The 22267-nt window shown below is 49.7% G+C and overlaps 4 protein-coding genes across 4 annotated transcripts; 1 reads left to right on the top strand and 3 right to left on the bottom strand.

Moving 5' to 3' along the window:
- Nucleotides 1–886: 886 nt before the first annotated feature.
- On the bottom strand, nucleotides 887–3368 carry LY79DRAFT_681080 (fungal-specific transcription factor domain-containing protein; the record flags this gene model as incomplete). The annotated part of the gene is made up of 5 exons (XM_060564555.1): nucleotides 887–2472; nucleotides 2533–2711; nucleotides 2764–2928; nucleotides 2990–3233; nucleotides 3341–3368. The coding sequence occupies 5 exons, from the start codon at nucleotides 3366–3368 to the stop codon at nucleotides 887–889; spliced, it is 2202 nt and encodes a 733-aa protein (XP_060416556.1).
- Nucleotides 3369–10199: 6831 nt separating this feature from the next.
- LY79DRAFT_657714 (uncharacterized protein) lies at nucleotides 10200–13855 on the top strand (the record flags this gene model as incomplete). The annotated part of the gene is made up of 6 exons (XM_060562713.1): nucleotides 10200–10275; nucleotides 11258–11357; nucleotides 11623–11726; nucleotides 11803–12980; nucleotides 13033–13633; nucleotides 13744–13855. 5 exons carry the CDS (start codon nucleotides 10200–10202, stop codon nucleotides 13408–13410), a joined length of 1836 nt encoding a protein of 611 aa, XP_060416555.1. The 3' UTR covers nucleotides 13411–13633; nucleotides 13744–13855.
- Nucleotides 13856–15342: 1487 nt separating this feature from the next.
- LY79DRAFT_648205 (general substrate transporter) lies at nucleotides 15343–17456 on the bottom strand (the record flags this gene model as incomplete). Its single annotated transcript, XM_060562503.1, has 5 exons — nucleotides 17326–17456; nucleotides 17066–17201; nucleotides 16634–17009; nucleotides 15667–16580; nucleotides 15343–15611 (listed from the first exon to the last, which is right to left on the bottom strand). The coding sequence occupies exons 2-5, from the start codon at nucleotides 17187–17189 to the stop codon at nucleotides 15343–15345; spliced, it is 1683 nt and encodes a 560-aa protein (XP_060416554.1). The 5' UTR covers nucleotides 17190–17201; nucleotides 17326–17456.
- A 2581-nt stretch (nucleotides 17457–20037) lies between these two features.
- Nucleotides 20038–22121, bottom strand: LY79DRAFT_681060 (uncharacterized protein; the record flags this gene model as incomplete). Its single annotated transcript, XM_060564554.1, has 6 exons — nucleotides 20038–20105; nucleotides 20214–20824; nucleotides 21255–21708; nucleotides 21763–21861; nucleotides 21925–22046; nucleotides 22099–22121. 6 exons carry the CDS (start codon nucleotides 22119–22121, stop codon nucleotides 20038–20040), a joined length of 1377 nt encoding a protein of 458 aa, XP_060416553.1.
- Nucleotides 22122–22267: the final 146 nt, after the last annotated feature.

Here is a 22267-nt window from a genome sequence, read left to right as displayed (position 1 = left end):
CATAGGATGTTCATCTTCCGTGTGTCCCCTTGAGATGACCTGTATACCCATGCTTTTTTAATGCAGCAAATGTATAATCTATAACTTCATTCACTATCAATCTCGGAGAAACTCACCTGTGTCGTATCATGCTGTGGAATATTTAACTCTTACTCCAAAGTAGTTTAGAAAGAAAAGTCCCTCCTGCACATCTCTTCGAATTCCTAAGAATTCAATCAACTCTACTAGATGATATCAGTTACAAGTAGGTATCAAGAATCCTTTTGCTTGAACAGAGAAAATCTATTGCTAACTTTGTTTCATTTTTGAAGCAAGATTGAATTATGCTATGGAAGCAAGAGCAAAGTAATTCTTGTGCTGTTACCCACCGATCCTGAGCTTTCCAGCTTGATACGAAAGTCTCTGTATTTATTATTCCACGGATCATTCAATAGATACTATCTATCGTCTGATATCACGAGACTCGAGTAGTCCGTTCATCTTAATGGGTGGTCGATATTAATGACATCAACTTGATACTGGGTGTGGACAAGTGGAGTAACAAGGCGGGTTGAATCGCACTATCTCCTGATGAGTCACACACACTTGAACAGAGCCACTTACTCGGAACGATTGTATGGCTCGTAATATCAATTGTTGATCAGAAGATAGTCATGATAGAAGAACCCAAGTTTACAATGATTACGAAAACCGGCAGGTGAAACGGGTGGAGCGGGCGGAGCGAAAACGACCAGAATTAGTGGTCGTGTGGCAAATGAGCGTGAGGACAACAGATTTCGTGCTGGTTCCGAAGTCCGCCAGGTTCATTAATTTACGAACTGTGTCTCGCACATATAAGCACTTTCAGCCGAAGTTGGGAAACTGCGAATGTTTTGGGTTGATAAAACTACAATACAGCGAAGTTCTGAAATTGTACAAACGAGCCCTGTAACTCTTCTCCCGTCTGGCACGCGGGAACGCCTGCTGTGATTGAACCTGGAAGAACCTCGTAGCCCATTGACTCGCCGCCGGCGAAATTCTTCACACCACCCCAATCGCCTTGGCTTGCGGCCGCTGCCTGCTCCTGCTGAATAGGGGATGTTAGCTGTGACGAGGGATCCAGCATTGGCGTGTCTTGGGTTATGATCTGTCTCGGCGTGGCATCTTGAAAGCCTGGCCATACTGGGAGTGGCCTCTGTGAAAACTGATTGGTCCCTCCAAATGAGTAAGATGGATTCAAAGACGTGGTGTCTGAGAACGATCTGGAATGGCCAAGGTTGTTGGCTGCTGGGTGTCCAATGCTCAGCCTAGACGGCGCGAAAGGAATCTTAGCGCCACCGTGATTTTGACTCGTACTCCACGTCACTGCCGGGAATCCCATCTTTCCTAGATTGTCTTCCGGAGATTCCGGTGGCTGCAAGTGTGTTGGAGTAGGAGGTACCTCGGTCGCATAGAGGCCCTGGACTTTCTGTCGGAGCTCGACAGAGTATCGGTGGAAGAACTTGTTCGATCGAGAGGGCGCGTATCCAGCTACATTCTTGCTTGATAGGCTAACGTGCTCCTTTGCAAGCTCGTCGAGTCTCTGCTTGAACAACCGCGCAGATTCGAAATCGTTGCCAATGGCGGAAAGCTGTTGCACGCCCTTGTTGAGAAATTCAGAGGAGCCGGCGAATGATTCTGCTGCCAACGGAGAACTGTTAAAAGAGTTAAGTCCGATTCCCAGGCCTTGGTTCTTGTGGTCGTTGGCGTATTGTACACCGTGAGCGTGAATTGTCCCAGCTGTGAAGATGCAATATGATATGAAAGGCGGCAGGTGGTGAGGCTTTGTCTGAAGAGTTTGGTCGACAAGCTCAAGAATTGCCGTTGCATGACGAAACCCAATCTCCGCTGCTTCGGCCACCCAGTGTTGTATCATCATTGCTCCTGTAGGCTCACCAAGATGCAACGGCAAAAGCGGGCGGTAAATGAGGCAGTGGATCAAGTGGTAAATGACCCGACATTCGAGTAAAACGTTCGCCTCCGGACCATCAAATAGTTGGCTTGGAGGGTCCGGAGTGCGACTTACGTCGGCTGCCCAAAGATCAAGGTCACGACGAATCTTGTGTCGATGGCCATATGCCTCCTGCGTAGTGGGTTCAGTGACAAGCAGGTATCTGTTGGCGTCAGAAAGGATGTACGCAACCCAAACAAGCTTCTGAAGTCCATAATCCGGGTCTCTCGTATCTTCGCAAGCTTGTTCAGAATCTGCTCCTGCGGAGTAGTCGTTTTTCGACTGCCAGCCTGATTGAGATTGTTGAGTAGACGGAATGGTTGCTTTGACGATAGCATCATCGATCAGCGAAGGTCGCTCTAGCCAGGTCGATACAAATACGTTCATGACATAGCAGGTCCAGAGAAGTCGCCTTCTCATCAGATTTTCGGCTCGGCTGTTATCGTTACTTTCGTCGGAGCATTGATATAACTCCAAAGCCATAGCTGATCCGACCGCCTGGGCTATTTCAATCTGTTAGCGCTCAAGTATGATCAGTCGTTTCTGGTAGTCATCGGACTTACACAGAGTGCTGTACGCCTTCTTTCCATCACCCATTGCCACGAAGGCTGTCACTAACAAAAGAAGCGCTTGGCAGATTTCGACCGAATTGCCTGCAACTTCAATTTCTTTCTGAGCCCAAGAGACATAGGTCTCCGCAGAAACATGGCTGCTTGGTCCCTTGCCCGGCTGCTCTGAATACCTAATATGCTGTTAATTTCGCGTTGGTTCTAGACCACTTATAGAGAACATACCGTGTGGCTAGAGCACAGACAGCGTACAGTACTGACTTGGGAAGCTGGTTGTTTCTCAACTTGTGCCTGGTGATCTCTTCGTCCAAGATCTCATATGGGTTTCGATGGAAGTATTTGAAGTAAATGTCAATCAAACCCTCTGCGTTAATGACCGAGGGGAAGTCCCTAATACTACGTTAGCGAGAAGAGCACGCGCTAAACGGAGCACCTGTTATGTAGCACGTACGAATTCGCTGCAAAGCCTCCTTCGTGGAATGCGCTGAAAGGCGACAAGTCTGACGATGCAGACCCGCAGGTTTCGCAACTCCCATTGCTATGGGCATGATTTCCGTTTAGTTCAGTGGCGACTACGTCAGATCCAGGTGGAGTGGGTGTTTTCTCTGACTTGAGAAGTTCCTCGAGTCCATCAATTCGTTTTATCAAAGCACTGATCGATTCTTTCTTCGGTCCGCGCTTCTTCGGAACGCCCTCTGGATCCCCAGTTAGTTAGCTTCTTACAATTCAGTAGCCAGCTGAAAGGGTGGGGGAGCAAAGGCGGCATACCATAGAAGCATGATCTCTGGTAAAGTTGGCATACCCCACATGCGGGTAACGCTCTGTCGCATTTGATCTACGCATAGGCAAAGCGTCGATCAGAAAACATGCTTAATTCCGGGTGCGGAGATCACTTACTTTGCGAACCTGGCATGGCTTGCAATTCATGACCCCTCTTGCAGACGACTTTGGAGCTGGACTATGTTGGGGTGGGCTTTCTGATTTCTTCGTACCCGACATTTTCGCAATATTCGAAATCGATGATGTTCACTATGATGTTGACAATTGTCTGCTTGATCCAACTCGAAGAAGGGCCGGCATGACGATATTTAGAAGTGCAGCTGATGTCCGGATGTCAAGCCGGTCTAAACGCCAATTCTAGGCTGATTATAATCAGCCTGAATAAAAGCCATGGTGTCCATGGGGTCTGTTCCGGCTCTGACTTTTCCGGGTGGGCCTACTGTTTTATCAAGGCATGTGTTATCTATGCGATGATTCCTGCAGAATGATACTCAGCCCCTCGCTGTGATACTGGTTACATGTTGAAAACTTCAGATGAGTCTTTTCTTTCCCCTGACAATCGCTCGTTGAAACTGCCTTTACACCACAGCCCGGCGGGGATGTGCTTGGAAAACAAACATGTTCGCTAGGATCAGGGACTACCCAGCCATTATTTCGAAGGAGGGCAGAAGACATAGCCTCAAGGAGGCTCTACCTACGCCGCTGACTCCGAACATGGCTCCCACCATGCCCACGTTGCCGACATAGGGGTCAGCACAGACGCTTGTGCTATCTGTGACAAATGACGTCTTGTGACTAGTGGATAAGCAGCAACCCATCAACTTGGGATGAATCAAGCTGAGACGACCGGTTAGGCAATGCCTTCTAGATCTTTTCTGTTGTGATGGTCTGGACCCTTTGGTGATGACAACATAGCGAATTACATACTTGAGATTCAGACCCATTGGACGTGTTGCAGACAAAGATTTGTGCACGACTTTTCTTCGTTGTAAAGCGAATGCTTCCTGTGCAAATGAGTATTTTATAGAAGAAGCCGAGTATCAAAGAAGCCAAACCGTACAGCAGGTATGATGGGTGTGATTCATATAGTCGTCTTCCAGAAACATGTTGTTGTTGTCCTTCGCAAACACAACCCTTTCAGGCTAGCGCGCCATCTATCTGCAATTAATTGCAGACTCTGTACAAGTCCTGTCGCGAACATGAGCAACATTGATAATGAAGATCTCCCCAGTTCTTGAAATTTTCCGTTCGTGGCTACCCAGACCGTCGCTGCTCACAGAAAAACACGTGCTAGACTCAGTCATGATGACGTGAGTCTCCCTGTAGGGAACCGGTCCGACAGCCAAGCAACGGGCACACCGTGGATCGTCTCGAAAGGTTATTTAGGCCGTAGATCACGACCCAAATTCACGGGATAAGGCTTGGCAATCAACTGGAAGCGTTAATGCTTGAACGTTGAAGTTCGAGCACCAACGGCTAAAGAGCAGCGTCATAGTTTCATCTACTGCGTTCTAACGCCAGCCTGGTCGCTTGACGTTCTCCTGACACTTGTTGCGAGCACTGACGGTTCAATGACAAAACCAGTTGTTTCCGCTTGCCGACTTGACAGAAGCAAAGGGCCTCCTGTCAGCTGTCATCCAAAACTCATCTCAGGTCTAACGTATCACTATCCGAGACACGTTGGCGGAAAAAATGTTGATCCTCGATGGAAAAATAAGCTTGTTGTAGAGAACCGCAGGGATAATCCCTAGAAGGCCCATGAACCTGAGGCAGGTACGCTATAAGCTACCCAGGAATTCCCAGCCAGTTCCATGATTGCCGGGCTTCTTGGTAGCGTTTTGGAAGATGATACCGATCACGTACGGTTTTTGGTAGATGAATATCCACTTACAGCGCCGCACTCTCCATCATCGTCTCAAGGAATATGTAAAACTTGCTCAGTGCAGTTTTCTGGGGGGGGGCCTTTTTGGGCACATCGCTTCGTGCGCGATGTCCATATTCTGCCTCGAGGAAAGGACAGGCTAAATAGGGGCTTTGGCCGTCTTCATCGCCGGGTCGTCTGAACTTAGTGGTCTCAACCCCGATTTACCAGCTTAGTAGCTGAGGACTAAGCCAACGGATCGATGATAAAGCTGGTTTTTCGATCTGTGCTGCGTTGAAGGCCCGGTTATCCCGTACCCTGTGTCCAAGCTGACTGAATCGGAATACGGCCCTAATTTCCGTGCCGGTATATCGATTCTATTCAGGGGTTTGGTCGAAACCTCAAGCACGTGATATGGGAACTATGACCCCACAAACTCCACACCAAAACATGGTGATTATCAAGCGACTTGACTGAATGGTTGGTGGCCTGTTGAAAAGGCTACTTAGTAGCCTGATGGGCATGGCTAACAGACGCTCTATTTTTCGCTGAAGAAACATTTATATAAAAGCAACTTTTACCTAGTTCAATCCATGCCAACTATCATAATTTGCATTGTACTGAAATCATCAGGTCAATTTCTGACATCGTTATACATGAGAACGTATACATAAAACTGAAACTTGGTGGGACCTTTGTCCTTTTAGCTCTGATCTTGAGTATATGAGCTGTAATACGTAGTAACGGGCAATACATTCGTATCAAAGATAACCGGGGAAACCTTGGGGCTTTATTGTCAGTGCTTTTCTGTCACGTAACGGATATAGTAATCATGTGGCATTCTGACTTGGAAATGGATGCGGATGGGAAGATTAGTTATCGGCTTGTGTTGGTAGAGATCGTGCTGTTCAATGAGCTGGCATGGCAAACTCTTTAAATATTATTTCAGTTTTTTTGGGATATAAACTGTAGCATCTTAGAGCTACTTATTACAGTCTAGCTATAGACTAAGCACACTACTTGCCGAAGATCTATCCGATATCCGACAACATTCCAAGTATATGTAGGCACGTCAATCGCGTTTCTGAGGATATGATCATGAGTGGTAAGTACCTCGAACGATTTGATAAGCTTGAGAATATCGCTTTTGGCCCCTTCTTCCATCCTTAATTACTGTGGCAACATCTGAGATGGATGAGTCAATTCAGCGGGCTTCATTCTCATAATCTTATCTGTCCTGGTAATACACAGATGGAAGTTTCAATTATACATGATCAATCTTTTTGCCAATTGTGAAATCCATCATTAGTTAAACTGTCGTCAGATTCGATTTTCAAATTCTGCTCATGCCAAGAACACCATATGAAACTTTTAGACTGACAGAAAACTTGTGCGACGTTTTACTTTAACATCCACCAGGTTTGTATACACATATTATACTGCAGAGTGTTGCCTGTCTGAATATATGTATGGAACTCGATATTCTGGTTCTTGAAGCTGAAAGAAGCCCCAAATCGCTATCAGATCGGGTGATACTGCCCCCTGAGCGAAATTTACATCATAAAAGATTTTTCTGCATTTGAACCCCATGCTCCTTGCCTACTTTATCAATATTTCAGGCCTGATATTTGTGGGTAGTACTTGTAGATTCGTTCCACAGAAACCCGCTACTTAAGACACATACGCTAACACAATGAACACCCTCATGTGTCTTTGTATATCATATTCCACAAACTTTTTAAACCAGAAAAGTAGAACCTAGGCAGATTGAACTTCACAGATCGAGTCCAGTGATAGTATCTCATTCGTGGAATTAAATGCTACCTCTTCCTCGACCTACGTCGCCCTCTCGCTCTTCCAATCTTAGTGATCAACAGGTTTCAGTCTAAGGAACATGCGGATTCTCAGGCAGCCCAGACCGGCTGTGTCCAAGGGTACGGGAACATGTTGTCACTGGTACCAGCTGTACTTTCTACATCGGCAACCCCTCCCTAACACCAATAGGCATTGATTGGCTTATTGCTGCCTCATCGTATATATCAGCTGCATATACAAGTAACAAGTAGTAAGATCCCGCTGCATGAAAATTATTGCGCTGGCCCTCAATGTTGCCTGTGTGTGCAATTATGCATGTAGATCGATCGACCTTAGCGTTGACCTTGGGTTTAAGTTTCCGAAGTCCTCCGCAGGACCTTCATTGGTCAAATTGCAGCTTCCTCTCTTTGTTTTCTCTTGCATGTTTATTTGTGACTTTGTTAGATATGGCCGCGCTCATGATGCAGTTGACGGTTCTCTGTGGCCAGTACAATGATGGTGTCACGAGATATATAAGTGTTGGTCACTGCCCACGTAACCAACGGAATCGTTTTGTTACGTGACAGATGGATGAGGGAACATAATGATATGGGAGCGATGCTAGCCACGCTTGACTGGAGCTCACAGGCATGTTTCAAAGGCGATTGTTCTGACTATCTCGATCTCTTCAGTAGAATTTTGTGCCAGCTGATGCTGTGGTGACGTTGTCCGGCGGCCCCGCCGCTTCGTAGACGAGTTCGGACCCACCTTCTCCGGAGTATGATATGTATGCCACCGGGCACGTCGGGGCGAAAGGCCCACAAAGACCTTATTTAACGGAGTCATGGCCCGTAAAGTCTTGTGCAAGCGAGGAAGCTCGACCGGCGAATGTGTTTTATACAGGGGGTAGTTGATGACCACGTAGATCAAGGCTATTTGCAGCTTGTCAGTGCTGGTAACAAGCTAGCTGTGCTTTGGCTAGGTTTTGTCACGTATGCTGTTTAGTGACACAGGCTGCTCGACGGCACTCAGACCGTATAAAGCTGTTACTGTGACTCAATCCCCAACAATATATGCAGCAAGTGTGCTTTTCGTTGTTGAGAATCCCCGTCATTGATGACGAAAGGGTCGGAGCACAAAACTCTCGACACCCTCGGACAGTTTCCGGCGCCGCTGTTACATGACCGGAGCCAGATTCATCCCATGGAATGAGGGTCGACCAGACTAGGAGCAAGCCGGCGCTGTGGGGACCAAACAAAGACGTCATTTTCACGAGCAAATCCAAGGTTGTTCACCGCATCCCAAGACCCCTGATCGTCTACCGCACGTGTGGCAATTGCGGCTAGTGTTTGTCAGACCCTCAGGACCCCTATCGTGGAATACACTATATCTAGATCAACATTACAGGCCGGCTTGATATCTAAAGGACCGAATAAAGATAGTCGCCGTATAACTGCCGCGCAGCGCTGAGGTCGATTTAGGCAGCTCGCCACCCCATCGTGTGTGGTTCTTCATATAGGCATCATAAGTGGCCCTGAACTGAAGGCGAGATCCATTGTTCTGGGCCCGGACCACATAGCCTTACAGATAGATTGGCTCAACTTCTCACGCAGGATGTGGGCTTGCCGCCAGCCCGGGCTGCCTCAATCACAATCTGAGACCAGTGTGCTTTCTCTGATACCCTCACAGGCTCTTAGCTCTCTGCGACTAGGGTCCGGATCCACCGCCAGTCGAAAAAAAAACTTGGTTCCTCGGTGCGGGACCGAGGATGCAGAATTTTCCGGGACCGGCGAATCGGCCACACTCTGGGCTTGGCACTCCCGCCCCCCGTGTTTTTTCCAAGAACACAGGAAACTTTCTTTCGATTTAGTCGAGCATTGCTCGATGACAGGGCCGATCTGACCATCAGCTCGGAACTTACAAGTGGCCGTCTTAGAACATTTCCAATCCTTCATGTGGTGGAGTTTATGTTATGAGCCGTAATTTCCCTCTCATGATATGCACGAGTTTACCCGACATGTGAAGCTGCATCTCCAATGTTGATGCCCACTTCGTCGTACCCCCTAGACTGCTTCGGCCGAGGCATCACGTCTTCTCATTGGCGAACAGATAAAAGATGGCCCGGTCTTCCCATCCGCGTCAGGCATCTCTCACCTGGGCTGTGGGGGCAGCGTGGTAATATGGATTAGACAAACTGTCGAGGACATGCAGAGTCAGGGTCCTGCCCTCTTTGGTAAACGGCTTTTGGCCCAGAATAGATGCGTTGTATGAAGATCTCCTGACTAGTGTATGCCAGTCATGACCGTTGCGTGTTTATCCATAAAATGAAATTAGTGGCCTTGAGAGAGAGGTCAAAAAGAAATGGAGATGGAGAAACCATGTTTTCATCAAGGAGCTCGACAATGGAGACTTGCTGGATGAGCAAGTCGCTGAGATACAATCTCGGGAATGGTTCCCGTGGCTATGAAGGTCAATTGTGAGATATATACAAGCAGATGTTGGAATTTTGGACGATGCCAACCTGTACGTCACCTTACGGATTGCACACTCATTGGGCCGGGCTTCTGTACGTCAAGAAGGTCCAACATCGGCTTCATTACCATCTCCCGCAGCATCGACCAACAGATTGCTGCGGGCCCCGAGTCAGTTCGTTCAGGGTCGGTGAGAGTTGACGAGAGGGTTGCCTGGTACGGAGTACTTCTCCGGTTCTTGCGGCTATGCGGGTGAAAAACGGGCACAAGAACCCATGGGCCGTCAGTTCTTCCGTGCCCGAGACCAGCGGTCGGGGTTTTGCAATCCCTCTCATTGGGCACATTGGTAACTCTGGTCCGTCCGCTGTCTTGGCCCGCCTGTTAACGCCCGGCGCGCGCCTTCGGATTTCCTAATAGAGTAAAACCGAGCAGAGACAAAACGTGTAGCGACGTCATCCCGGACACGCTTGGAGCACGAGGATATAGATCGTACTTGGCATCCCACATTGGCTCCAGTAGTATGCCACACTCCACAGTTAACCGTAGCGAATGTTGGCTCGTCAGTTGAAAGACAAGAGGAAGACAAGAGGAAGACAAGAAGAGAGGATTTGCAATACCAAGGGCTAGGCAGCAAACAAGCAATCGGCAAGAGATTTGGCGAAGCGTAAGCTCTAGTGTATTTATCTGGGCGCATCTTGTCGTTCTTGGACGTTGTCTTAGCACACGGTTAAGCTTTAATATCGACTGCAAATGACATGTCTTTCGGTCAACGTCGAGTCGCCAGTCGACGCGGTAAACTCGAAACAGGAACGAAAGTTGCATCTTCTGCATGTAAGATGTAGCACATAATATTCTTTCAACAAGCTGAGCCTTTTCCGGAGTCGGTAAATTACCATGCAAGAACTATACGTCATGTGGCCCACCGCCGGCAAGACTATGTCACCAACAACGACCGATGTTGACAAATCGCAGGCAAGCATTCTCAACATGAAACCTGGTTCTATCACCGTTGTCCCCACGTTGCGGACCCAGCATAAACTGTGAAAAGAGCTAGAAAAGGTGACCAAAACGGTCGGGCGAGAGACAGTGTCAGTAGTCGGTAGCTCCAAGCGCTCTCGGCGGCTACGATGCCAGCAGCTTCGGCTCAAAGTTGGCTGCAGGGTTCGCGCAGGGCCCCCTGACTCGCAGAGGGCGCCGCCCAGACGGGGATAAACCAACCAGGTGTGTGTATGGATAACGACCAACGGTATCGGTATGCACAAACGGCGACTGTAAGGTGCCTTTTTCGCCATTTTTCGCACTTTAATGCTGCACGACTTATCGATTGGTATCAAAATCCTCAAGGATGACGTCGAGGTCTCCAACATGTCTCCATCAGAACCCCACCGATAATGTGCAGATGGACACAATTGCGGCACCTCTTTGAGCCCTCTTCTCCTCTTTGGCATACCAATGCTGCCTTATCTCACCTCAGCTGCCGTCTTTCGCGTCGGTGACTCTCCGGATTCTGCCGCTCGAAGGACGGCGTCTCCACGAGCCCGTGTCCTAGTCTAGAGCGGTGAGGCTGCCGTATTCCAGTGTTCGACCATGACGAACCCCGCAAAACTCTTGCTGGGCGCCGTATTGGCTTGGGGGGGGGGGGACCTCACCCCTCCCATGACGGCGTCTTGGCCAGGCTGACGACATGTCACCGTCTCTCGTCGCCCATGCCCGTGGATCCGGGTGGATAGCCTTGACCCTCCTCCTCCATAGGGATCTTGGATGGTACAGAGATTGGGGGAAATCGGGGCACCCTTTTGGTGATTGGCTATAGGGTTTTCTGGGTTGGGTTTCTACCCCAAACGCCAGGGTCTGAGGCTGGCACAAGTACCTAGCCGTGTTACCATGCCAGTGTACACTACTAGGCCAAGCATGTAATCCAACGGTACGACTGAGGAGATTGTACAGGGTGAGGAGAAAGAGTTCAGCTTATGGCACTGACGTTGCCGATCTTCACCCGGCGCTGTGTGTTGGGGATTTTATGTATAAGGTCGACGCTCGCCGTCTCAATTCGCATCTGATCTTCCTGTTGTTTCCCCATCCACTTCGACTGTCTCAACTTGCCTCTTCGACCGGTTTGCGACCTACAGCCTCGGTATTTTCTGGAACACAATAATCAGATACTACCCGCTGTGAAAGAGTCTCCGAGATGGGCAAGCTTAATTACTTCGGCCTTCGAGGCAAGAGCCTTAACTGGGCCATCAGTATCATCGCAGGATGTGACTTCTTGCTTTTCGGATATGGTAAGTCTCAATACACCCAACCCAGCACGGACTTGATCCCGAGGCGACAGCTTGGTTGACTCACCTTTCTCTCCAGACCAGGGTGTCACCGGTGGTATCCTCACCCTCCCCGCCTTCCAATCTCAGTTCCCTACCATCGACTCAGAGCCCGAAGGCCTTCTCGGAGGGCTTACCAAGAGCCAGCGCTCTACCAACCAAGGTATCGCCGTCGCCTCCTACAACTTGGGCTGCTTTCTCGGCGCCATTATCACCATCTTCATCGGAAACCCTCTCGGTCGTAAGCGCATGATCATCCTCGGTACCGCCATCATGGTTATCGGTGCTGTTCTCCAGGCTTCCGCTTTCTCCATTGAGCACCTCATCATCGGACGTATTATCACTGGCCTCGGAAACGGCGGCAACACATCAACGGTACCTACCTGGCAGTCAGAGACGTGCAGCTCACACAAGCGCGGCAAGCTTGTCATGATTGAGGGTGCCCTCATCAGCGGTGGCATCATGATTTCCTACTGGATTGATCTCGGCATGTCTTTCGCCCCCGGATCTGTCTCCTGGCGTTTCCCTCTGGCCCTGCAGATCCTCTTCTGTGTCTTCATTTTGGCCTTTGTCTGGAACCTGCCCGAGTCTCCTCGCTGGCTCATTCTCAAGGGCCGTGACCAGGAGGCTAAGGAGGTCATTGCTGCCATCGCCAACCTCCCCGAAGATGACGAATACTGCAAGAACGAATACGTTGTCATGAAGAAGACCGTCGAGGAGATGTCCAAGGGCACTTTCAAGGATCTCTTCACCATGGACAAGAACCGCAACTTCCACCGCACCTGCATCGCTTACGTCAACCAGATGTTCCAGCAGATCTGCGGTATCAACCTCATCACCTACTACGCCGCCGTCATCTACTCTGGCCTGGGAATGTCTCGCTTCATGGCCCACTTGCTGGCTGCTCTTAACGGCACCGAGTACTTCATTGCTTCTTGGCCCGCCGTCTTTCTGGTTGAGCGCGTCGGCCGCCGCAAGCTTATGCTTTTCGGCGCTATCGGTCAGGCCATCACCATGGCCATCCTCGCCGGTGTCAACTCCCAGAAGACTTATGCCTGCCAGATTACTGGCATTGTGTTCCTCTTCGTCTTCAACACTTTCTTCGCTGTCGGATGGCTTGGCATGACTTGGCTCTACCCCGCCGAGATCGTCCCCCTACGTATCCGCGCCCCCGCCAACGCGCTTTCTACATCTGCCAACTGGATCTTCAACTTCATGGTAAGTGGCTTCAATATCGGACCCTCAATCATTCAATGCTAACGAAGACTAGGTTGTCATGATCACTCCCGTCGCCTTCGACTCCATCAAGCATCACACCTATACCATCTTCGCTATCATCAACGCCATCATCGTCCCCGTCACCTACTTCTTCTTCCCTGAGACCGCCTACCGCTCTCTGGAGGAGATGGACTCTATCTTCTCCAAGGCCTCTTCCGGTTTCAAGGGCGCCTTCGACGTCGTCAACGTCGCCCGCAAGGAGCCCCACCGCTACGGCAAGAACGGCGAGCTTCTCATCCAATACGACGATAAGGAGACTGGTCACGCCACTACCCGCGAGAACCGCCGCGAGAACAGCACCAGCAGCAGTGAGAACAACGGCCTGTGGGCCCGCCAGGACGAGGAGACACAGAACGTCGAGAAGTCCTGAAAGGTTGAATCCTCAGGTGGTATTCGAGTGGTTCGCCCCCTGGTTGGGAGATTGACAGGCCGCATTGGGTTTCAAAGCGACTCATTGCGCTACGAATTATGTCCTCGCCGCATAGGTTCCGGCTTTCTCAAATGGGCACGGAATGACTTCCAGTGCCATTAATTTCTTTTCTCTTGTGAGGCCTGAAGGCCTCTAATCCTGTTAAGAGATACCACTAGATCGTCTAGATTTCGAACATTAGATACCACAACAATTAGTTGAATGCATGATTATCTCCAATTCCCTGTGAATTTATGGCTAGTCAATCGATGAACCAGCGGGTAGGGAGTGTACCTTGATTGCCAGGAGATTCTGACCTCGAACAGGCGCTTGGATTTCCCTGATTCAGAGCAGCTAAGGAGGCAATATTGGGTTTTAGACCTTTTCTCTCCGTGAATTTACCAAGTCCCAACCGATGAACCTTTGGCGTCCATCCGGGCGCGTAAGCCTCCTACTAAGTAGCGTACATTATCCAAGCGGTCCCTCTTAAGGTCGAACAGGTACGCAACAGTACTCTAAACACAGTCGGATAAACACAGTACAATCATTATGCTATATACTCAACAGATGTTTCTAGATAGAAAATTAGTGCCATGGAATCTCTTAGCTAAACCTCCGTATCGACTAGGGCTACCAGAGCTGTTATGTATGCGTTTGCAACAGTGCAGCCGGTAATAGACATGGATTTATCAGGCTCTACTTGCTACGGTAGACAGTGCGTAGTTTAGCGGGCAGGGGAGGTTGAAGTCTTAACAAGTAGACCATGGATGAATGAACACACTGTTCATAACACTATGCCCCTTCGAAAAGGAGCCTCACACCATCCCATGGCATGGTTCCTCCATGAAATGTACCCCGCACATTCCCCAGGAATACCAATGTCTTCCCCTTGGGGTAAGGTTAGATCCCCTTGGGGTCGCCTTTGTAATGCAAGTTGGTCCAACAGTCTTACGAAAGGTCGGCTGACATCAAAAAGAATATGCGCGCCGTCTCCGGGTTGCCCCATTCGGCTACCCGGGACAGGAATGTGTAGCCGCCAACCCAAGCCTTTCAACCGGCCCAACGGCGCGTTCCTGGGCTTGTATAGCCCTGGCTCAACTAGGTAGTATTCCGAAGCCGATTTTCCGCAAGTACTTACTAATGCCCCGAACCGAGCGGCAAGGATGAGATCTAGCTATATTCTTCTAGCGTCAACCGTTACAAACCCCACGGGGAAAGAAGCACATGAACCAGACAGGGGTACGCTGTGATCAACACGTTGCAACGAACGTGACCTACGAGCGACGTATGTATTAGCACCCTTATCATGACAAGTTGGCCACTTCTCCGGGGCCGTATATCAGATGGACTAGCACAGCTTTTCGGGATGTTAATCTCGGCCCGTTCTGAGGAGGGAGGGTTCGTCAGTGATTCGTTCTGCGGGCTCGGGTTCTCAAATGACCCATACGACGCGGTTCTTGGAGCTAGCAAAAAATTCATGTTTTCTAGTTTTGGAAACGGGTTTAACGAGTCAAGTAGGATGATTCATGGATTAGAGGCGGTTGCCAATTACGCAGATCGCCATATGTAAGATTATCATAGGTCTACACGAGACATCAATCTAACTTGCTACGTCTATCTCTTGAAGAATGATTCTGTGAATCTTGCATGTTGCATCTTGTTGGCAAGATAGATGTACTTTTTCGATCCACACGTAGTCAACAATTCTAGAACATTAGGTAGGGGGCCATAGGAACCACAACCCAGAGCTCATAGTAACACGTTGGCTCAGTACTCAACTATACACGAGTTCAACTTTCTGCAGGGGCATGTCAAAATTTGTCAATTCTCCAAATTATGTATAGGCTACTTGAGCTGAATTTACAAATTTACCTCAAAATCACCTCAGCCCGTCTACGCTGGCAATGTTACTGTAGAGCGAGTCTGCTCATCCACGACCTCGCGGAAGATCTGTTCCTTCTTTGCAACGTCGTCAAGTCCGGTGCGGTCACCAAACACCTCGTCCATCTGCTCGAGGGTTTTTCCGTTGGTCTCGGGTACGCAGAACCAGGTCCAGATTCCGGAAAGCAAACAAAAAGCGGCGAAAAACACGTAAGCCCCAAACCCTGTCCCTTGGACCATTGGAGGAGTTATGAGACCGATGACGAAGTTGTTGATCCAATCTGTCTCAAGTCAGCGCACGATGCACCTCAAAGTATTTGGGTCGAGTCTACCTACTAGAGCATGTGGAAATAGAAACGCCCTTGGCTCTCAGGGAGGAAGGGAAGACCTCAGACGGCATAGCCCAAGGAACCGGACCCCATGTAGCTCCAAAAACGAGCATGTACAGCAGCAAGAAGGCAACACTGACCCAGCCCTGGGTAGTGTGGCTTGGCCAGTCATTCGAATAGAGACCGACGAGTATGGCGATGACAGTATGAGAGATCGTCATTCCCAGGCTCCCCACGAGCAGAATCCATCGGCGTCCGAAACGATCCATGGTCCACAAGCTAGGGATGACACCCACCAGCTGAACACAGTTCAGAACACCAGACATGATTAGTTGCATGTTGTGATCGAGGCCCATGGTCTCAAACAAGGTGGGAGAATAGTATATCAACGCATTGATTCCAACGAATTGTTGGAAAAACATTAGAAAGATTCCAACTTGCGTGCGCTTAAAGCATCCCTTTCTAAAGCAGTCGGTCCAAGACACTGCTTCGAGCTTCAAGATACTTGCTACGTCTCCTTTGCTGACCAGAGTGGGGTGACGATCAGCTAGAACTGCGGTCTGGAACCGGGCTTCGGCAATGATGTCCATCCATTCACGTCGGACGCGCGGGTCGGTGTCCGGGAGGACGCGAAGCTTACACAGGCTGTTCAGGGCCTCAGTTTCACGCCCCTTGGACGCCAACCACCTGGGAGAGTAAGGTAGGAACACGGCGCCAAAACCGAGGAGAAGACCAGGGATGATCTGGATGAGGAATGGCAGCTGCCACGCCCAGTGGTTAGGGATGTCCTTTGTACCGAAAGTAATCCAGAAGGAAATGACTATCCCGAAGACAATGGACAGCTGTTCGAATACGAGAAGAGATCCGCGGATTTCCGGAGGTGATATTTCAGAGATGTATAAGGGGACGACCATGGAAAGCCTAGGAATGTTAGCATCCGAGAGGGCCGGGCGCGTACCAGGTGAAGAACTTACATGCCGATACCCAGGCCTCCGATAAAGCGACCGCCCACTAGCATGTTGTAGTTGACAGCCGAAGTCTGGATCGACGAGCCGATGGTGAAAACAACAACGGCAACCATGATGGATCGCTTCCGAGAAATCATGTCGGCGATCCACCCCTGGTTCATGGCACCGACAAAGGCACCCAATGTGATCATCGCCGTCATGAGGCCCTTTTTGAAGCCGGACCCAGCAGCGTTATCTGAGACTTCCGGGAACCGTTCGAGAAATTGATCCATGACTAAGGTGACAGAGATGACGCCTTGGTCGTAGCCGAAAAGGAGGCCGCCGATGGCGGAGAAGGCTGCACACATCGCGACATAATGAGAGACGAAGATTCCGCGAAAACCTGCCATTAGTGTCAGTATGTAGCATCAGCGTGGGCAATGACGATTGTAATCCTACCTGAAGGTCCATAGGGCTCTAGGGAGGCATTGGATAGAACCGTCTCTTGTTGCTCCGTTGAGGCGCCAGGGTAGTTTGACGAGGCTTTCTCCGTCATGGAGGAAGCTGGTGATCGGTGGCCCATCTTGTCAAGTTTCTGTTGCAGTTAGCTTGAGGGGCTACAAACACAAAGCTCTGGGATCGAGATAGATACGTATTGATGTGAAACAACTACGTGACTAAGCTGAAGACGCAGAGAGAGTAGCTTGGGATGAACTCACATGGGATGATTTACACGATAGCGGGCGCCAACGGATGTCTTCTTTGTAAAATTTCCAAGACCCATCCAGTCCGATGAACCGGAGAAATAATTTGGGGGTATCACTGTGGAGAGAGAAACAAGATTTGATCGAACCCGCCTGAGTCGTAGGAATAGTCAACTAGATTCAAGCACGGCATGCAACGATGTCTTTATAGGAACTTTGCCGCCGTGGGGGTCGTCTTATGGTCAGGCCGCTCCGACTATACCCATCAACACGTGGGGTCCACGGCAATGCGGGTTGAATTCCGGCGGGATATTGGGACAGAATGGGGAAACCAGGGGCACCCCTTTGACCACCACCACGTGATATGGTAAATTTATACTGATTTGATATGTTGTAAAAGCAGATTGAGCCATGGTTATGCACACCCCGCTTGGTGAGCCTAGCAGTTGAAGTTCGAGCCCGATGACGGCACCCGGGTGGGACCACCTGAGTGCTTCGAAAGATATACACTCTGCAATAGGCTGGATCGGGTCTTTCACTCGTCTCTGGGTCTATGGGGCGCATGAGGAGTCGTTCCATGCGCGAGGGAGGACGTGGTCGTTGTGAGATTCTCGCAATGTCTTGCCCATGGGGATAAATGGGGCTCCTACGGAGTCGTCTCTCTCGCAGCTAATTAAGCGCGTCTAGCGTCGTTGAGGCTCCTTGTCTTCGTAGGCATTGGTGGGTTTGACAGGACGTGGTGGCGGGTCAGAGGGGCTTCAACGTGCATGAACACCTACCGTCATAGCTCGAGGAGCCCGAAACACAAGCTTTCTTGCTGATGAGGTCATTCGGTCCAGGGGAGCCTCGATAGAACTTGTGGGGGGAAGCCTGAAACTTTAGTCTTTCTGCCCCATTCACGGCCCAGAGGAACTCGTCCCGATGCCCCCATGCCCTGTTATCACTAACTAGGAAATACACAGTCCTACTGAAGCTGACATGGCTATACCTAAGTAAATTCTACGCAGAACGGATGAAGGGATGAAAGAAAAGCAAGCTGACAGTGAGGCTCGAAGAGGTAGAAAGTCGGTCATGTCGACGGCATATGTGGTAACTTGGCCCTGTCTTTGTTCCCCAGTTTTGCCCACTTCCCCGTGTTGTGTCTTGAATCGTCCCCAGGTCTTGTATGGTGTTATCTTGAGTTGTGGGAATGGTTCACCGACTTGTTCTGGGTTAGCGATGTGGGCACTTTATGGGATGTGTGGATCTCGCATCCCTGACATGGCCCAAGTCAACATATGTGCAGCTCCAATCATGATGTAAGACTTTCAAAGAACATGCAGGGCGGCAGGCAAAAATTGTGGTCCAGCCCTCATAGCCTGGTCCAAGCAGCATTCCACTGAGTAAGTCACGGCTATCTGACATGTCTTTTTTTCGTCAGTCGTTCCATCGTTCCCGGGCACGTAATCATCTAGAGCCCCCCCCCCACACTCATGCCCGGTTTGAATCGCGACGGCGGCGCAAAGCGGCTAAAGAATTAAACGACTGCCAACTACATTGCCCAGACTCTGTGCCCCATGCCCCGGACGAGATGACCAGGCCAAAACTGGGTAATGCGGAACAACCAGAGAGAGTCAACTGCTATGTAATGGGCTAGCAGCTACTCCAAATTCAATAGGTTCTCTTAGGCTCCTAGTTGTTTGGGTAAAGATGCGCCGTGTACGAGTTCCACGGGCCTTGGCCGGGCTGCCCGGCCTTCGGATGTGAATGTCGGGGCAACTTGCGCCGTTGGGCCATTGATCAATCCAGAGTCTATCTCAATCTTCATCTTAAAAAAAATTTAAAAAAAAATATTAAAAAAAAAAAAACTTGCCTCTTCTGCACCTTTTGGGAGCAAAAGCTAAGAACCACGTACCATGCCACCGCCAGTCTCAGATTTAACAACCGCGATAATGCCATTGATATGGTCGAGTCCCACGATAGTCGGATCGCACATCAGTATACGTCACGTATGATGGCTTCGGGCCAGGAGGATTCTACCGAGATTATCGAGACGATGGCAAGTTATTGGTGAATGTCCTGCCATGGGAGAATCATGCAATAATCTACGAGACGGGGGGTATTCCCCAAGAGCTGCCGCAGACATGTTCAGCCAGGTTAAGGTTACTTTCACGATAGATGCCCGATAAGTCGGTGCAGGTACAGTTGGCGTCTGCGGTTTCGGCCATCAAGATTGGTGCTGCACTTCAGGACCCTATGATCAAGGACATCAGTGTATGGTTTGACGAGCAAGGAAACCTTACAAAGAGGGCACAGCTATAGTCACTGAAGAGCTAATCTCATTGGAAGAACATCGGTCTATTACAGGGATCCTCGGATACTGGGCCCTCTCGTCTGAATTTGGCCTACATGTATCTGTCTTTCTAGCACTGCTCGGTTCATTATGAACAACCCTTGGCCGTATCTGAATGATTTCCACCTCGTAATGTCTTAGTCACCATGTAAGCCCATCATACCGCCGAAGAAGAGAATCAGCTAATCCTGCCCATACAAATCCAGATCTAGAGGGTTGACTCTCAGTCATTGTGAAGTGGCATCACAAGACATGCTGTTTCTCATGTGTATTGCACTTTGACGAGGCAACTGCACACAGGGGTGCCGTGCTGTACTACAAGACCTATGTCAACAGAAACTCTCGCTTCCATGTCGCCGTATGGCTGAGTAGTCTCATGTACAATTTGGATGGTTTCAAGAAGGATTGCATTCGATACGAGGCCCGCCAAGGAGGACTCTATCCGATGAAGAGAGTTGACCGTCTGTTATCTACGCGTCAGTATGCCGCAAAAAACGATGATAAAAACTTCCGGAGTAGTGGAAAAAAGGAGCTACAGACCACCAAAAACAAAACAGCTTGGATGACTCACTAGTTGGCTCAACAACAACAAGTCTGCCCTTTTTGACCTGACGTGCTGTATTAACAGGGTCAAGTTGAGGTGCATTCTTCACGCCCGATTTGCGAGACGAAGGGCCGCGAGTTTGGTTGCTCGGTGAAGAATAATGCGGGGTAGCATTATTCTGCCCATACTTGGGTTTTGTTCCGGTGCTCGTGGACTTAGTTTCTTCTGTCTGGATGGCACCAGAAAATTGGAAGTCGCGCGGAACGCTGGAGCCGCCGAAAACATATGCGTGGCTGGTCCGCTCAAGATTGGTAGCAGCAGGCTCCTTCGTCTGGGAGATGCTGAATCTACTCAACGCATATGGAGTTCGTGCTCGCTCGACCGCTCGCGAGGATACAGGCCTTTGCTCAATAGTGTGTCCGGAAATCGTTGGGGGCGTTGAGGTACCCGTCCGTAGAGTGACCGGAGTTGATAATCCTGAAGCTCGCACCTTTTGCGTACGAGAGGCAGATGTTGTGGCGCCTTCACTACAGGATTCCCAGTGTGTCGATTTATCTGAGTCGGACATACTGTCGCTGGTAGATGGCACGGTTGCACGCTCCTGGGATGACTTGAGTGCGCCCGGAGAGTCTTGTGGGCTGGATGTGACATGGGTCGTGGAGTGCTCTTGGGCGATGCGTTGCTTGCCTTCAGAGTCCAGCCTTTGTTGATGCGGTATCTCAGGTTCTGTAGTCAAATAGTCAGCCTAAATTTTCCAAGTGGTCTGTAGATATGCTTGTATTATAAAGACGCTGTGCATTACTCATAGAAAGAGAATCCCTAGTGATTTTGAGAATGGATCTTGGAGGGAAACTTACTTTTGCTGTCTCCTTGAGACAGTGCCTTGACTTTAACAGATTTAGATGTCGTGTCGTGTTGCGCAGCAGTATCATCAGTATCGTTCGTCACAAGTGTGAGACCAGATCCGTTGGGAGTAACGTCTCGCGGTATATCAGTCTGCGTCGCCTCATCTGCTCTGTTCATTAGTAGTAGTTACAACACGGAGTTACAAGTCTCGCTGCCGGATACCTACCTTTACAAGAGACCGCTCTGGGACTAGAGCTGGACCGAACCGCATCACCGTCGTCTGGTAAGTTGCTCGGATCATTGGAATCTCCAGCGCCTTTCTCCAGAACATCAATCCGCGCAATTGCGGTAAACAGTGTCTCAAAGCAAAAGGTCTGATTTGTCCTCACAAGGTTTGTGAACTCTTGCTGCGAGAAAAGCATACCGATGTGAGGGCCTATGGCTTTTTGAAGCTCTTGACGCATGATTGCCCACGTTTCAGCTTCCTCACTCACGATGACATCGGTCGCGATTATGAAATCGTCGATAAGATCGATTCGGCTTGTCAGTATGTCGCGGAGAAGGTTGCCGATCCGAGGAGCGATAAGCTGCTGAAGTGCTGATACTGCGAGGGTGACCGATACATCGTAAATCGCAAGAAGCTCTATAACATCTGTTTTTCCGTCGAAAACGCCATCTTTCCGATGTCAGCAGAGAGTTTCGATGTGTCAGAAACCATATACGAGCTTACCCCCAACGTAGAAGGACTTCAGGGTGACTTCGAGAGCCGAGGCTGTGAAGGCATGCTCCTTCAACGCGATCTTTCGGATACCTTTTTGCTGTAGTGGCTCTCTGTGGTTAGCTCTCCTATTAATGGCTCATTAGAAAAAATGGAACCGGATACTTGCCACACTGTTGAGGTCGAGAATGTGGTCGATGAGACCGCTCTTGCCGCGAATGATGTTTTCATGGAGCTGCCACTTGTTGGCGCCCATTGTGAGAAGGATGTCTGCTTCCCCCTTGGTCTCCCAGAGTCTATGAGACGGTTAGTGTGCCGACCAGCTATTCAACTGTCGATTACGCTCACGAGAGGACGTCAGACTCGTCCATGGTCTCTTGGCCTGGCTATGCCTGAGGTGTAGCGGAACGACGATGTCCAGGATGAAAGAAAGTGGATGGAATTGGATTAAATTGGTGACATTCTTCTGGAAGTGCAAGAAGAAAAGCGGTTGGTTTGAGATGTGTAATTTTAGTGT

Source organism: Colletotrichum navitas (assembly GCF_030913465.1).
Source record: "Colletotrichum navitas strain CBS 125086 chromosome Unknown LY79scaffold_15, whole genome shotgun sequence".
Taxonomy (NCBI): domain Eukaryota; kingdom Fungi; phylum Ascomycota; class Sordariomycetes; order Glomerellales; family Glomerellaceae; genus Colletotrichum; species Colletotrichum navitas.
This window is presented reverse-complemented; position numbering and strand designations above follow the sequence as displayed.